Below are 14,801 nucleotides of genomic sequence, written 5' to 3' on the forward strand. Positions count from 1 at the left end.
TATATGTAGATTGAAGTCACCCATTATAACTGTTTTGCCTTTGTCGCACGCATTTCTAATTTCCTGTTTGATACCATCTCCAACTTCACTACTACTGTTAGGTGGCCTGTACACAACACCCACCAGCGTTTTCTGCCCTTTAGTGTTTCGCAGCTCTACCCATTCGGATTCCACATCCTCCAAACTAATGTCCTTCCTTTCCATTGCATTAATCCCATCTCTAATCAGTAACGCTACCCCACCTCCTTTTCCTTTCTCTCTATCCCTCCTGAATATTGAATATCCCTGGATGTTCAGCTCCCAGCCTTGGTCACCCTGGAGCCACGTCTCCGTGATCCCAACTATATCATAGTCATTAATAGCTATCTGCACATTCAACTCATCCACCTTATTACGAATGCCCCTTGCATTGAGACACAAAGCCTTCAGGCTTGTTTTTACAACACTCTTACCCCTTATACAATTATGTTGAAAAGTGGCCCTTTTTGATTTTTGCCCGGGTTTTGTCTGCCTGCCACTTTTACTTTTCACCTTGCTACCTATTGCTTCTACCCTCATTTTACACCCCTCGGTCTCTATGCTCACACATTTAAGAAAACCTTTCCCTTTAACTCCATCCTCCACGATCCTATTCGACACCCCACCCCCCTTATGCAGTTTAAAACCACCCGTGTAGCAGTGGCAAACCTGCCTGCCAGAATGCTGGTCCCACACCTGTTAAGATGCAATCCGTCCCTTTTGTACAGTTCCCCCTTACCCCAAAACAGATCCCAGTGATCTAAGAATCTAAATCCCTGCCCCGTGCACCAGTTCCTCAGCCACACGTTCAGGTCCCGTATCTCCCTGTTCCTGCTCTCGCCAGCACGGGGAACTGGAAGCAAACCGGAGATAACAAACCTGGAGGTCCTGCTTTTCAACATTTTTCCGAGCTCTCTAAAGTCACGCTGCAGAATATTCATCCCCTTCTTTCCGACATCGTTTGTGCCGACATGCACTACCACTTCCGGATGTTCACCTTCGCCCTTGAGGATTTTCTGCACTCTGTCCGTGACATCCTGGATCCTGGCACCGGGAAGGCAACACACCATCCTCGCATCCCGTCTGTTGCCGCAGAAACCCCTGTCCGTACCTCTCACAATGGAGTCTCCCACTACAATGGCCTTGCCTGCCTTAGGCCTTTTTGGTTTTGGCTCAACAGCCCTATTCGCATCGCAAGCCAGTCCGCCGCTCACGTCTTCTGTCCCAACAGCTTCTAAGCGGATGAACCCGTTTACAAGAGGTACACCACCCGGGGACGATGGCATTCCATGCTTCCCTCCCTTTCTCACTGTGTCCCACCTTCTCTCTTCCAGTACCTTAGGTGTAACAATCGGCCAATCGGAAGCGTATAGTTCAGCATAGAATTTAGCAAATGCTTCATTAATTCTAAGAGGATCAGTATGAATCTCCCCTAAGCTGGATCTAATGGCTGGAATTAGCCGTGAAGTCGCCTCGGTTCTGGCCTGATGGGCCAGGAGCTTCCCAGCTTTTTCCCCAGATTCAAAAAAGTGTTGCCTAGATTTAAGCAGTCGTAGCTTAGCTTTATTAGTAGACGTGAGGTCAAAGTCTGTTTGTAACCCAAGGCGTTACTTTATAAAGATTAGGGTCTGGGTCAGATGCATATTTGTCGTCAATGTCCTTTATTTTTTGTAACAGGTCTGCCGTTTGGGACGTCTCGGCTCTTTTCAGGTTGGAGACAAAAGAGATAAGTTGGCCCCTAATATAGGCTTTTGAAGCTTCCCAGAATATACCTCTTTCTACGTCCGGCGAGTCATTCAGCTCAAAATATAAAGTGATTTGGGAGTGCAAGAATTGCTTGTAGTGAGCCTCTGCTAGTAATGAGGAGTTGAACCTCCACTGTTTAAAGGGGTTAGTTCGTTTATGAAAGTGGAGATTGAGGGAGGTCGCAGCGTGATCTGATATTACGATACTATGATACTCGCTGGATTTGATTTTGGAGAGCAGTCTGTCATCTAAGAGGAAGAAGTCCATCATAATTTTATAGATATCAATTAGTCTACAAAATCATGAGCGAGTCTCCTTCGCTGCACAGAAAGTTGTCTTGGCCTAGCCAATCTCTCCTTATAACTCAAGCCACCCACTATAGGCAACATCCTTGTGCTTTTTCGTTTGACATCCTTTGCAGCTTAATCACATCCTTCCTATTACGTAGTAACCAGAACAGCACATAATTACTGCAAGTGTAGTGTTACATTTTGTACAGCTGTAACATAACTTCCCAACTCTTGTACTAATGTCAAAGATGCACTGATAGATAAATTGGGTAAATGAGCTCTTAACGTAAAAACAAAGTGAAGTTGATGGTTATTAACTACCTATTGTGTAAGTGGGTAGGAGGAGTATCAGGATGGAGTTGATAGGGACGTGTAAGAGAATAGGTGGGGGGTGGAGGAGAAAGAGGGAGGGAATGGATTCAGTCTCAGAGCTGGCACAGATTCAATCAGCCAAAAGTCCTCTGCAGTCATGAAGATATGAAAAAAAAGTACAACCCCACATTTGTAGGCAGAAAATTGTCTCTTTCGTACACAAAAATCAACCCCACTAAACTCCATTATATTTCCCAGCTGCAGCTCTAAAAATCAACATTAAATCAAACAGCAAATGATTTTTTTTCCTTTATCACCTTTCTACAATTATTTTTTTTCCCATTTGGTGGATGTAGATAGTGCAGTTAAGGCCAGCATTTCTTGCCTTTTTCCACCACATCCTTAGCAAAATAAAACTAGCTAAGAAATTGCTATATTGAACCAGTGCAGTCTCTCTGATGACAGTAAAAAGTACATTGGGCGAAGTGCATTGGTTCAGGGTGTAAGTGTTAAGCTCAAATTTAAGTTTTTTCTGATTCCTAATTACAAAAAATGAGGGGAAAACAAATGTCCATATATTCTGAATGAATTAGGCAAAAGATAAAAACAGGTAACCACTGGAAATACTCAGATCAGTAGCATCCGAGGAGAAAATCTGTTAATGTCCAAGTGTGGAACATTTGTTTCAATCACCTGGAAGTGCCAAGCCCACCCAGGCACAGGAAGTTTTCACTTTTGTAAGTGGCAATGTTTGCTTGTAAGAAAAAAGGTTCACATTTTGCTTGATAAACTTCAGCAGATGTGGATTCACTGCAGATGATAACAGCCTGTTCCAGGTCCATAGGCCCCTAGATAAGTAACTACTTCTCAACCTCTAAAAGGCACAGTCGAAGCCAAAACTGATCTCTGACATGCCCTATTTAATTACACTGGCCACATCACCAATGGCTCTACCAGTGGTACAGCTACTGCCCCATGGCACCAGAGACCTGTATTCGATTCCAACCCTGGGTGCACTAACCCTGGTTCCTCCCACATGCCAAAGCCATGTGCATTTGTAGGTTTAATTGACTTCTATATTTAAAAAATTGCCACTGATGAGTAAGGAATGGATAAAAAAGTGAGACAACAGAACTCATGTGGACGGGTGAGCTATAGCCTGCCTTAGCCGAAGGGCCCGTTTCCATGCTGTATCTCTAAACTAAACATCTAGAATTCATTACTCATAATTTGCCAATTCACAGCCCAATATTTCAAACCATGAGATCGCCCATCATCTACAGATCTGCCATCCATAAATTTTCTACCAATACCCTAGAATAAAAGCAACAGTCTTCACAGCAACCCCTGCAGTGCAAAATTGATGACCTCTCATCTGTAACTATTTCTCCAATATCTCCCCCAGCCCACTTGTCAATATACCTCAGTTTCCACTCAAAAAAGAGTTTTTGTGGAAGAATCTTGTGCAGCACCACTTTGCAACTCAATGATGATAATGTTGATACATTCCCTGATTCAACCAACTTAAAAATCCAATTAGATATTATCTTGTTAAGTATATGCCGTGCATTCCCAATGATTTCTCACCTTTCCTATTTGCAATGCTAAACTAATGTGTTTTTTGTTACCTGGTGGCAGGTGACAGGGACCATTCATAGATACAGTAGGCTCTGACACATAGGGGATTTACCTTCTTTCCGAAACTTCCAAGCTGTTAATTCTGATTCCACAAATCCACCTTATCTATAACATTCAATTCCTATCTTTCCGACCAACCCAACAACTTACTGAATCGAGAGACTGACCAGACATCAAACCCATTGTTCTGAGCTTAATTCTGCCTTGCAGCATATTTATTAGTTTAGCCACTGATTAATTCCACTAAAAAAGTTCTGATCAATGAAGAAAACCATGCTCATTAGCTTCAGTTAAGATTACCAGACAGTAGGAAGTAGAATCTGTCAATTTTAATACGTGGATATCAAATCAAGAGCTTAAGCCATCTGTAAATCTGCAACATTGGATTATTTTCCTTGGGGTGCAGCCTGAGGAAAATATCATTAAAAAACATTAATTTCTGATATACCAATCCTGTAACAAATCAGTTATAATCTCCACATCAAAACCAAATAACAAAGATCAGTTAGAGAGAAAACATGGCATCAAAGCAAATTATAGCAGTATGTCATTTGCCGATTCATAATTAAGTTGCTGTTTTCATTTAATATGTGTACAAAGCAGAAACCACGTGAAGACAAGTTAAAAAAAACCTTGAGCTTTATTTGACTGTTAGTCGTCAGAATAATGTAAATTTGAACTCAACTATTTCTACGTGTCTAACACTTCACCGTATGTCAACATGTACGTAGTGTTACTTGTACAGCTATTACCAGCCTCAACTACAATACTATTGAAAGGGAATTGCAGTAATGCACCAATAAATTAAGCAAACAAAACAAAAATGAAAATTCATGGTTTGGCCACATGGGAGAAAAACCCCAAATTCCTTTGTCCGATAAAACCAGTTGACTCTTACAAGAAAATCACTTTTATTCACAAGAGGCATTTTACATTTTGAAAAGGAGAATGAAAGGCCTCCAGCACAACTGGTGTTTGCAATGAGCTCAGATGTCACGTTTAACACACCACATGCAAATGGAGTGAGTCATTTTGAAATTGAACACAATATTAAAGCACAAAGTAAAATGAATGTTACCACAATAACGTGCAATTTCTACATTAAAGAAACCTATGAATTGCAAAGTAAAAATGGCAGTCATGCCAAAATTATGTAAATGAAATTTTAGTTCTGGTTTAAATTTAAATCTGAGTGCAATTCCGGTCGAGAAATTCCACATTCCTCAGTCGCCTTTAATCTCTTATGATTTTGTTTTGTTCTTTTTAAGAAATGAAGTCAGCAAGGTCTAGACTTCTGTTACAGTGCACTGTCCATCAGGATGCTGCTCTCTGGCTCTGATACCACTGCTAGATGCTCCTTCTGGAGAAGGTTCGCCTTCTGCTATCTCATTTTCTCGCTCAGCGTTTGGAGAAATTAGTATTTGCCCACCGAGGGTGTTGTCTGTAGATTCCTGTAGCAGGCTGCCATTCTCATCCTCCGTGTCAGTGCTAGTGGCAGACTCAGTATTATCATATGACACTCCAACTGCACTCCGCTCTTCCCCCTCTCCTCTGCGATTCCTGCTCATCCCATGGCTACTGAGCTGCAACTGAGTGAGGGAGTTCACGAGCAACACATTGACATCTGGGGAAGGTGTTAGTGGACTTACTGGCTGATCAGCTAGGGAGGCTGCCTGCCTAACTGAGGGCCTCATCATGGAAACGGAGGACTGTGGTAACGCTGATGCAGATCCTCCACCAGCTATGCTATCAGCTCCATCTGCAGAGTTTTCTCTTTCCGAAGTTAATGAGTTGGAGTCACAGTCTAACCGGAGACCTGCTACTCCCTTCTTGGGAATATCTGATATGTCTCGCTTCATTTTCCTACGGCGGCCGTGCTCATTACGTCTGAACTGTATCATGTTCTCCAAGTCTGCAACGTACAAATATCCAGCTATCAACATTTCAATTGTCTTCTTGCCCTTAATATGAGCATCTTCAAGCTCTGTGCTTGTACGTTCATCGTACTGCCACCAGCCATTCGTGCCTTCGTAATACCAAGCGTACTCCCCATTGCCTCGGCTTGCCGCTTTCAGCTCTTCTGGGGACAACAAAGCTGGCTTGTCCAGGAACTCTTCAGGGATTTCCTGCCGACAAAGAGCACACCGTCTGCTTTGCCAAGATGCTCCTTTTACACACAGGAAACAGAAGATATGTTTGCATGGTAATTTAACAGGATGGACACAAGTCTGAAGGCAGATAGCACATTCTGGTACAGTCAGGGTTGGTGTGCTTGAGCAGGAGTCACTTAACTTCTTTCCACCTGGAATCATGTTTGATGCATGATCAACATCCCCACAGCTAGCCATCCTAAAAATAAGAACACAGGCTTTGTATCAGCAATGTAACACTGTTAAGAGATAAACAACGCAAACTACTTCCTCAGTGAAATCGCACGGACAAGGAATTAGAGAAGTCTGGTTCTCTTTCTTCCAGGAAATAGCGTGATTGGAAAGAGATCAAGGTCATTTCACAATGAACATAAATGCAGTTTGAACGTATATAACATTTGATTCAGGCAACTACCTGTGATGAAATCTTTAATGCTATGTGTTAGAAATTAGAAGGCCAGAACTGTAATTAGGCACTTAGATGGATATAATTCTATCAACAAATCAGTTTATAGGAGTGCAATAATTTTTTTTTTAAATCAGGATATGAATGAATTTTGGAACAGGATTATGGGGTTATCATGAGAATGCAGTCTGATGGAGTAATTTGGAAATAAAATGAACCTTTTACACATAAGAACCCTTCATAGTTTCTAATTTTTTTTCTCATATCACAGGAAAACTTAGTTGCAGAAGAGCGTTTTGAGATCTACACAGTTTCAAGGGAAGTTAAATTAAATGTCCAAATTCTTCCCATTTGCAGTTTATGGCAATGTAGATACAAAAATGTAAAACTTTTAATATTCTATTTTTTCTAATCAGCTATACATCAATATGGAGCTTCCAGTTTGCCTCAATTCTGTTGCTGCATTTATATTTAAACTAAATTGTCTTCTTACATGTAAACAGATGACATTGCTACAGAAGTTAAAAAGATACCAAAATATAACAGTCCTCCCATTAATTTAGTGCAAGGTCTCAAATCCATGATCTTTATTAATCATTATTTGAAGACTAGGAAACACACAATTCAGTCCTGTACAAAATTTCACGACTTCTTTTGAGCTTTAGTTGTTATTTTATTTTGGGGGTAGGGTGAAATAATGGTGTTATTGGAGACAGCAGGTTCAAAAGCCTAGAGTCTGAAGAAAGGTCCCACCCAATAACTTCACCTATCCTTTTATTCCAGAGATGCTGCCTGACCTTCTGAGTTACTCCAGCACTTTGCATCTATGTTTGGTATAAGCCAACATCTGCAGTTCTCTGGTACTACAGTTTCAAAGGCAGTACAGCTTATTTAAATAATGCAACACTGAAATCGTTCTTGAATAGCAAAGCACAGGGACCGAGAGTAAATTTTTTAATATCAAATATATTTATCACAGAAGCCAAACCTATGTTAATGTACCACCCCACCAGCCTGCATTCCTAAAATTCAAGAACTACATTGTTTTCTCCCCCAACAGGTTTAATGAAAATAAATATAATAGCCAAGCCCACAATGCACCCACTGGTTTAAAAAAAAAATTCCTGAACAGACATTTCTTCAGAGTACATTTTAATATCCAACTTTTATCATGGATAGTGCGGTGGCATAGCTGTAGAGCTATTGCCATACATTGCCAGAGGCCCAGGTTCAATCCTGACAATGGGCTCTTGTCGGCACGGAGTCTGTACGTTCTCCCCGTGATCTGTGTGGGTTTTCTCCGAGATCTTCTGTTCTCTTCCACACGCCAGACATACTGGTTTGTAGGTTAATTGGCTTTGGTAAAATTGTCCCTGGTATGTAGGATAGTGTTAGTGCGCGGGGATCGATTCTCGGTGCGGACTCGGTGGGCTGAAGGGCCTGTTTCCACGCTGTATCTCCGAACTAACCTAAAATTTAAAACTCATGAGATTTTTATGAAAACTCATAAAAATTTCATGAGAATTCTGTATGGCAAGGTTTTCTTCAGGTGCAAGACAATAATCAAATACTAAAACAATAAACAGAATTGCTTGAAACCTCCAAGAAATAGAACCATGATCTTTTCAAAAAGGGGATTATCTACAATAAACCTTATATATCGTGTATTTACAACCATAGCATTTGATATCTGGAAATCCCTACCAAAGGGACCTAATCTAGTTAATTGACATTAGTGTGGAAGGGCAAAATATCGGTATGGGTATGGCCTGCCAAAGATCACATTTCTACACTGTAGAAATTTGTGACAAATATAAAATGATACATCTGGCAGCATCTGAATGACCTCACAAAAGAACAGTCGCAGTGACAAGACTTAAGTTGCTAATTGAATGAAGTTAATTCTGACTCTAAATTCTAAATCAAAGTATTATTGAAGCAAACCAATAGTTTGAATTGATTGAAAGATACAGCATGGAAACAGGACTTTGAGATAAGTGACCAACTGAATACAGGTAAGTTAGTACTGTGGCACTTGTGGATTTTCAGGTAAAGAGTTTCTTGAAACATTTTGGAGGGGGTGGGGGGGGTAATCCAAAAATCTGGTTAAAAACAATTGCAGGGGATGGAAAGTAGATTGGCAGAGAGAAAACAAAGTTAGGATGTTTGTTGTTAAAAGAAGGAATGCAAGTGAAATGCCAGTGGAGTTGATGCTGCCCGTACTATGTTTAAAAATTAGGGGATCCGGGCGAAGTCAATGGGAAATATCCCCCAAATCTGTTGAGACAACATTTGGCAAATAGTAAAGAGCATGGAAAAGAACATTATAAAACAACATGAAATGGGAAACTAGGAGGCAGCCATAATTTTCTGTGGATATCATCAACAAGTTGCAATTATAGCATTAACATTGCAAAGCTTTTAACAAACGCTTAATCTAACAAAGTTTGATACAGTAGTCTCAATAAGCGTGGTCAAAGAAATATCAGTTAGTACACTTAAGTTGCAAATGGGACTTGGATGGAAGTTAGGATAAGAGCAGTAAGGATTATGCAGCACTAAAGTTTAACGACAGAAAAGGAGGTTTTGAAACCAAGGATAAGAGTCTTGTTGGGTAAACCAAGGGGTGGCGTTGGTTAGTTCTGAAAATTATATGATCTCAGAATTTGTGCAGAGAAAATGCCAGTTACACAGAAAATAAATATAATAAGTCTGTTCACGGGGAGAAGGCTCAAATTTACTGATTAGTGAATATAACACTATTGTGTTGAGTTTATAGTTACGTGTAGCGAGGTACAGTGAAAAGCTTTTGTTGTGTGCTAACCGATCAGCAGAAAAATAATACAATACAATTGAGCCATCCACAGTGTAGATACATGCTAAAGAGAATAACGTGAATAACGTTTAGTGCAAGATAAAGCCAGTAAAGTCCGATCAAAGATAGTTCGAGGGTCTCCAATGAAGTATATAGTATATAGGTATATATTCAGGACTGCTCCCCAATTGCTAGTGGAACCCAAGTTGGGCTCTCTAGTTGAGAGGGGCCGAGCTTCAAGAAAATGTTTTATTCATCCAGTACTGTATGCCATTCAAGCCATCTAACAACACTGATATTGGGAAGAATGGCGGTACAATTAAGACTTTCAAACGACACATGGTGGTGAGACAACTCACTTCAGAAAAGTGATATTTTAGGTTTTGGTGCTAACAACAAGATGGGGCCAAGAAAATACTGGAGATAATGGTGCAGGACATGGCGATTCGCCTGCTAAGGAATAAGGAGAGTGAACATCAATTTACAAAAGTTATGGTTTACATAAATGGGTCATGTCGACAATTGAGAGCAAGATCAATTGAGACAGAAATTGAAGCGATGAGAATATTTGAATGAAAATAGGGTAAGGCGGTTCTGTGTGCGGTGACTACTTTAACGATTAACACATCACAACTGAGGTGCCTGGACAACCATGGTCTATTTAAATAAAGGCGATTCAAATTTGGAAGGATAAATCAACGAAACGGCTTCCTTCCCCCGCCACTCAAATGCATTCACAATTAAATTTGACAACATGCATGTTCCTTCCACTGTAAAAGCAATAAATATGTCTCTTCAGACAGACAAGCTACAATCAAACTGAACAAAAATGAACAAGCTAAAGCAGAACTACAAAATCTGTAAATTATGTAAGGGTTTTGCCTCAGCCATGCTGCACAAAGAACTGAAACATATACTAACAACATTTATTAATCTTGATAATGTCCTGTGATTCAAAAATACTATTATTGGTTATTAAAAATGTTATGAAATTGAGATCCATGTTGTTTATATACATTTAGGAACAATTTTTGCATTAATAACAATCAAAATTCAAGCTATGGTCCTAGAAGTTTTACTCTTTGACACCAGCAAGTAGGTACTTTAATGACTAATTACTTTGGGAAAAGCCTATTAACTAAAGTAAAGCTTCCCTCGCAAAACAAACTCCAATACATTTGGAACCAATTACAATTGTTTAAAAATTACAAACTTGCTTCTGGTCTGATTTTCTGACCAATGTGAATCTGAAAGCACCTGTATTAAATTATTTTTTTGGCCTTAGCTTGGGATTTCTGACTTTATCTGGGTCTCTTTCGCATTTTTCAGAGCAAAGGTCTCAAGGCCAAATGTGTAACTGCTTCTGCAGCAACAAGTGCACACATTACAGCACAAGGCAACATGGCTTCACTACTCGTTCCCCACATTGCAAATGAGCTGCGGTAAAAAGGAACCGGTTACTGCAAATTAATAATCCTTGATTCAATTTGGGGGAAATAGGGCAGCCTTCAAAAAAGTAATAACAGGCATTCAAAAGATCCACAGAGAAAAGGAGGGCCTCTGATCAAAATCTTACAGTAGGGCTCCTTGATCGTTCATTTGGGGTGGAGGAATGAGGAAATAGACGGAAAAAATGAATACAATTAAGACTTTCAAAAGACATTTGGATATAGATTAAAATGGTTTAGAGGGATATGGGCCAAATTCATATAAAATGGACGAGACCAGAATGACAAGTCTGCCGGCATGGATAAGTGGGACCAAAGGGTCTGTTTCCATACTGCATAGTTAGCAAGATTCTTAAGTTCTAAACACTTACATAAACACCAAAAGACTTCTGGGACCCAACATTGTTTCCATGCTGGTGGGCCTCACTCATCTCCAACTACCTAGACACCAGACCTAAATAAGCTTCAGCCCAGAAGTTCAACGGCAGTGTAGGCATGCAAAGGGCGTCAAAGACAGGAAGGGGAAAGAAAAGATGGGTCGCGGAAACAATAGAATGCAAAATGGGTGGTGTGCTACTTAAAGTACATAAACGGAAAAACCTATGTCTCGAAATTTGAATTGTAAAGTTTCTTTACTGGGAACGATAAGAACAGGTGGAAATAGGGCTGGATTAAGGTTTAAATATCAATACCTTCAGCCATATTTAACTCAAATGGGCAAACAAAAGCAATAAAGTATCTGGTCATCCTATCTGATTTTGTTCAAATCCTTTTTTATTAATCTATCTTAAATTAATAATTTCCTAATACCTGTCCACATACTAGATTTTTATTTTTTTATTTATTAGAAGCAGATGTATAAGACTAGAACCAACGGCATATAAAATTATAGTTATTGTGCAACTTCAATTTTAACTTTTTAGCTTTGAATTAGAAGGAGAAAAAGCAAAGAGAAAGTGAGATGTGCAAAGATAGGACCCCTAGACTACCAAAGTAGTGTAGCCAAAGAGTGAATAAAAGAAAGAAGAGAGGAATAAAAAAAGACAAAAAGAAAAAGAGAAAGAAAAGTGGTGATATACCTGCCTCTCATCCCACCTCACCCAACCCATAGTTAGATTTAAATCCAAAGTTGTGTTGTGGCATACTATCCTTGGAAGAAATCAGTGAAGGATGTCCATGTCTTGGAAAAATGATCTGTTTTTTCTGCCAAGCCAAGTCTAATATTTTCAAGATGTAGTGTCTCGGTCATGTTTATAATACACATCTTAAGAGTAGGAACTGGTGTACGTCTCCAAAATTTAGGTATGTTTTTTCGCCGTTATCAGGCCATAATTAAGGGAAAGTCTTTGAAATAGTGTAGCTCAGAACAGGCTTCTAAAGTTCCTAAGGTGATCAGTTCCGTATCGGGATCCAATTTTACTTTTAGTGTTTTAGAAAAAATTCCCAAATTCCTCTCCAGAAATTATGTAACTTTATACAAGAGGCAAAGGAATGGGTTATAGTTGCTTCCTGAAGGAGACATTTATCACAAATAGGAGATACATTTGGAAAGATCTTATTCAGTTTAGATTTTGAATAATAGTCTGTGCAGTATTTTACATTAAATTAACGAATGCCGAACGTTAAGAGAACAGTTGTGTATATGTAGGTTTTCCTCACATCTGTCTTTTAAATTTTTTAGGCCAAGCTCATCTTCCCAGGCTCTTCTAATTACTTCTGACGATAGGGTTTGTATATTTAAAAGGGTGTTATACAGATATGATATTAACTTGTTTGAGTCCGAGTGTCTATTCATACATTCGTCTAGTGTGTCTGGCAACATAGATTGATAGTCTTGGATATGTGATTTCAGATATTTTTGTTATTTTAAGTGACAGAAAGGAAGCAAGATCTCAACACCCACAAATCTTTTCTCTAAAACCTCTTCCATGATTAATATTTTAACAGCAACTGTGAATACTTTCAAGTCCAAAGTGAAGAGCTACAGATTGAGTGAGAGCAAGAGGTTGACGGTGCATTAAAGATGCAGAGACAGATATCCAGGTTGAATTTTAAAATTCTAAATTCACTAAATCTCATGCTCCAGCACCCAAACAATTAATGGGCAAATTCCTGGGAGGTAAGGATTTTGTGGTCTCCTAAAATAATCCATAAATGAAGGGGAACGTCTAAACATTTTCCCCTCTCGCCAACGTTCCAAAAACAATGGCTAAATAAACCAACCTGAAAAGTACGAGAACAGACAAAAAAAAAGAAAGTGCTGGAAACACTCAGCAGACCAGGCAGCATCTGTGGAGAAACAAGAGTATTGTTTCAGGAGCAGGGAACATTTTGAAATGTAAGAAATTTGCTTAAGTTCAGAGGCAGTTAAAGGAGGGAGCTTACAAGGAATGAGCAAAAGGCAAACTTGCAGGATGTAAAGCACAAGAGTTTAACAATAAAACGGTGAGCGGACAAAGAATGGTAATGTAAAAAAAACCACGTACAGTGCAAATGTTTTATCTGCAAAGGCTGTTTATGTGGTGGCAAATGTTGCATTTCTAATGCATGGATAAGAATGGGAGGGAGCTGATTGAGGTAAATTAGAGGGTCATGGACAGAACAGCTTAATTTGATTGTTAGAAGGGACAGGGAAAATGTGTTGGTGGAACCATTACACTGAGTGGCAAAGTGGCAGATAATCTTTCATTAAATGGGTAACAACGTGATTAGAATGTAACAAATTTGGGAGAGGGAATAAAAATTTAAAACTGAAGCATCACTATGAACAGGCCAATGAGAAATGCCCTGTTGCTCAACCATGTTGAGGAAAAAGAAAAACAGATCTGAATGACTTGTTTGGAAGTTGATATCGCTAAAACAGATGTAGCTGTGACTCTGGGGTAAAACAACAAAATCCTTACAGTTTTGTATAATGGAGGCAACTGTGGGCGCTGGGGAACTTTTAATTGACAACCAATGCTCGAAAATGGACTATAAGAACATAGTAACAGAACACTGGCAGTACTTCAACTGAGGGCCACGGCCAAGAGGTTTACGAGGCCGGGTAACATGCTCGGTTCCTTTTGGTCGAAGATCGGCCAAGAGAACGGTTCCAACGACATACGAATTCGCCAGACCTGCTGGAGCGACGTGAATATCAGAGGCTGACACTAACTTGGATAAGGAAAGGCTTCCGACCAATCGAGAAGGGAGGGAGCGAGAGAGGATGGTGGTGATGGTGGAGGGCAGCCTGCAATGTTGCTGACTCTGCCCGTCGCTCGGGTCCAAGGTGGGAGCTGAGCTCCAGACCGCGCTCGACTGGAACGCTCGGCCAGAGTCAACGCGTTCGAATGGAACGCAGTGGCCCCAGGAGTCGAGTCGCGGCGCGGCAACAATGGGCGCTGGGCGGGGTCTTTATGAGCTAACAATGGGAGGATGCGCGGCCCAATGTATCAGGGTTCGCTACTCACCCAGACCCCGCGGCCGCGGTCACCGCTGCCCCGCACACCGGCCACCGCCGAGCAACACAACCCACCGCCGCTCTCCTCACCCCCTCCTCCTCGCCGGCCCAACCAACTCTCCGCCGCGCACTTTGCAGCGCTGTCGCGATTTCCGCACGTCAGCTCCGCAGGGCGGACGTGAGGCCGCGATGACGCCGACACGTCTGAACGAGGAGCGGGAGGGAGGAGGAGGACGTGCCCCTTGGTGCCAAGTGCTTGGTGCTGCATTTGGCAGCGGTGCCGGGTCTCAGGGGGTCGTGCACCGTCGGCGTGAACAAGTGGCTGCGCTGCTTTCGGAGAAAATGAGAGGCGAAGTCGTGCCCCACCAACCTATTATTTTTTTTTTCATGAGCTTGCAGCTTTCCTTTAAAATTTAAATCAATTATCCGCCTGCAAATGAGAGGCAGGCAGAATCCGCTTGGCCCCGCTAACCTGTTCTACCGTGTAATCCAACATTTGCTGATGTGACGCTAACCTTAATAGGGTGGTTTCACCA

General features: G+C 40.8%; 1 protein-coding gene across 2 annotated transcripts; it reads right to left on the bottom strand.

The window, feature by feature from the left end:
* Positions 1 to 4,625: 4,625 nt before the first annotated feature.
* On the bottom strand, positions 4,626 to 14,410 carry rnf146 (ring finger protein 146). 2 transcript variants are annotated; one of them, XM_055635650.1, is made up of 3 exons: positions 14,276 to 14,410; positions 13,047 to 13,112; positions 4,626 to 6,353 (listed from the first exon to the last, which is right to left on the bottom strand). In XM_055635650.1, the coding sequence occupies exon 3, from the start codon at positions 6,350 to 6,352 to the stop codon at positions 5,291 to 5,293; it is 1,062 nt and encodes a 353-aa protein (XP_055491625.1). In that variant the 5' UTR covers position 6,353; positions 13,047 to 13,112; positions 14,276 to 14,410; the 3' UTR covers positions 4,626 to 5,290. The 2 variants fall into 2 exon arrangements, with proteins under 2 accessions (XP_055491625.1, XP_055491626.1); XM_055635651.1 differs by lacking the exon at positions 13,047 to 13,112 and having other exon boundaries at positions 14,276 to 14,409.
* Positions 14,411 to 14,801: the final 391 nt, after the last annotated feature.

This window comes from Leucoraja erinacea, chromosome 5 (genome assembly GCF_028641065.1).
Source record: "Leucoraja erinacea ecotype New England chromosome 5, Leri_hhj_1, whole genome shotgun sequence".
In the NCBI taxonomy this organism is placed as follows: domain Eukaryota; kingdom Metazoa; phylum Chordata; class Chondrichthyes; order Rajiformes; family Rajidae; genus Leucoraja; species Leucoraja erinaceus.

Coding starts and splice junctions, on each gene's coding strand:
- rnf146 (XM_055635650.1), bottom strand. CDS start 6,352: ATGGCTAGCTGTGGGGATGTTGATCATGCATCAAACATGATTCCAGGT.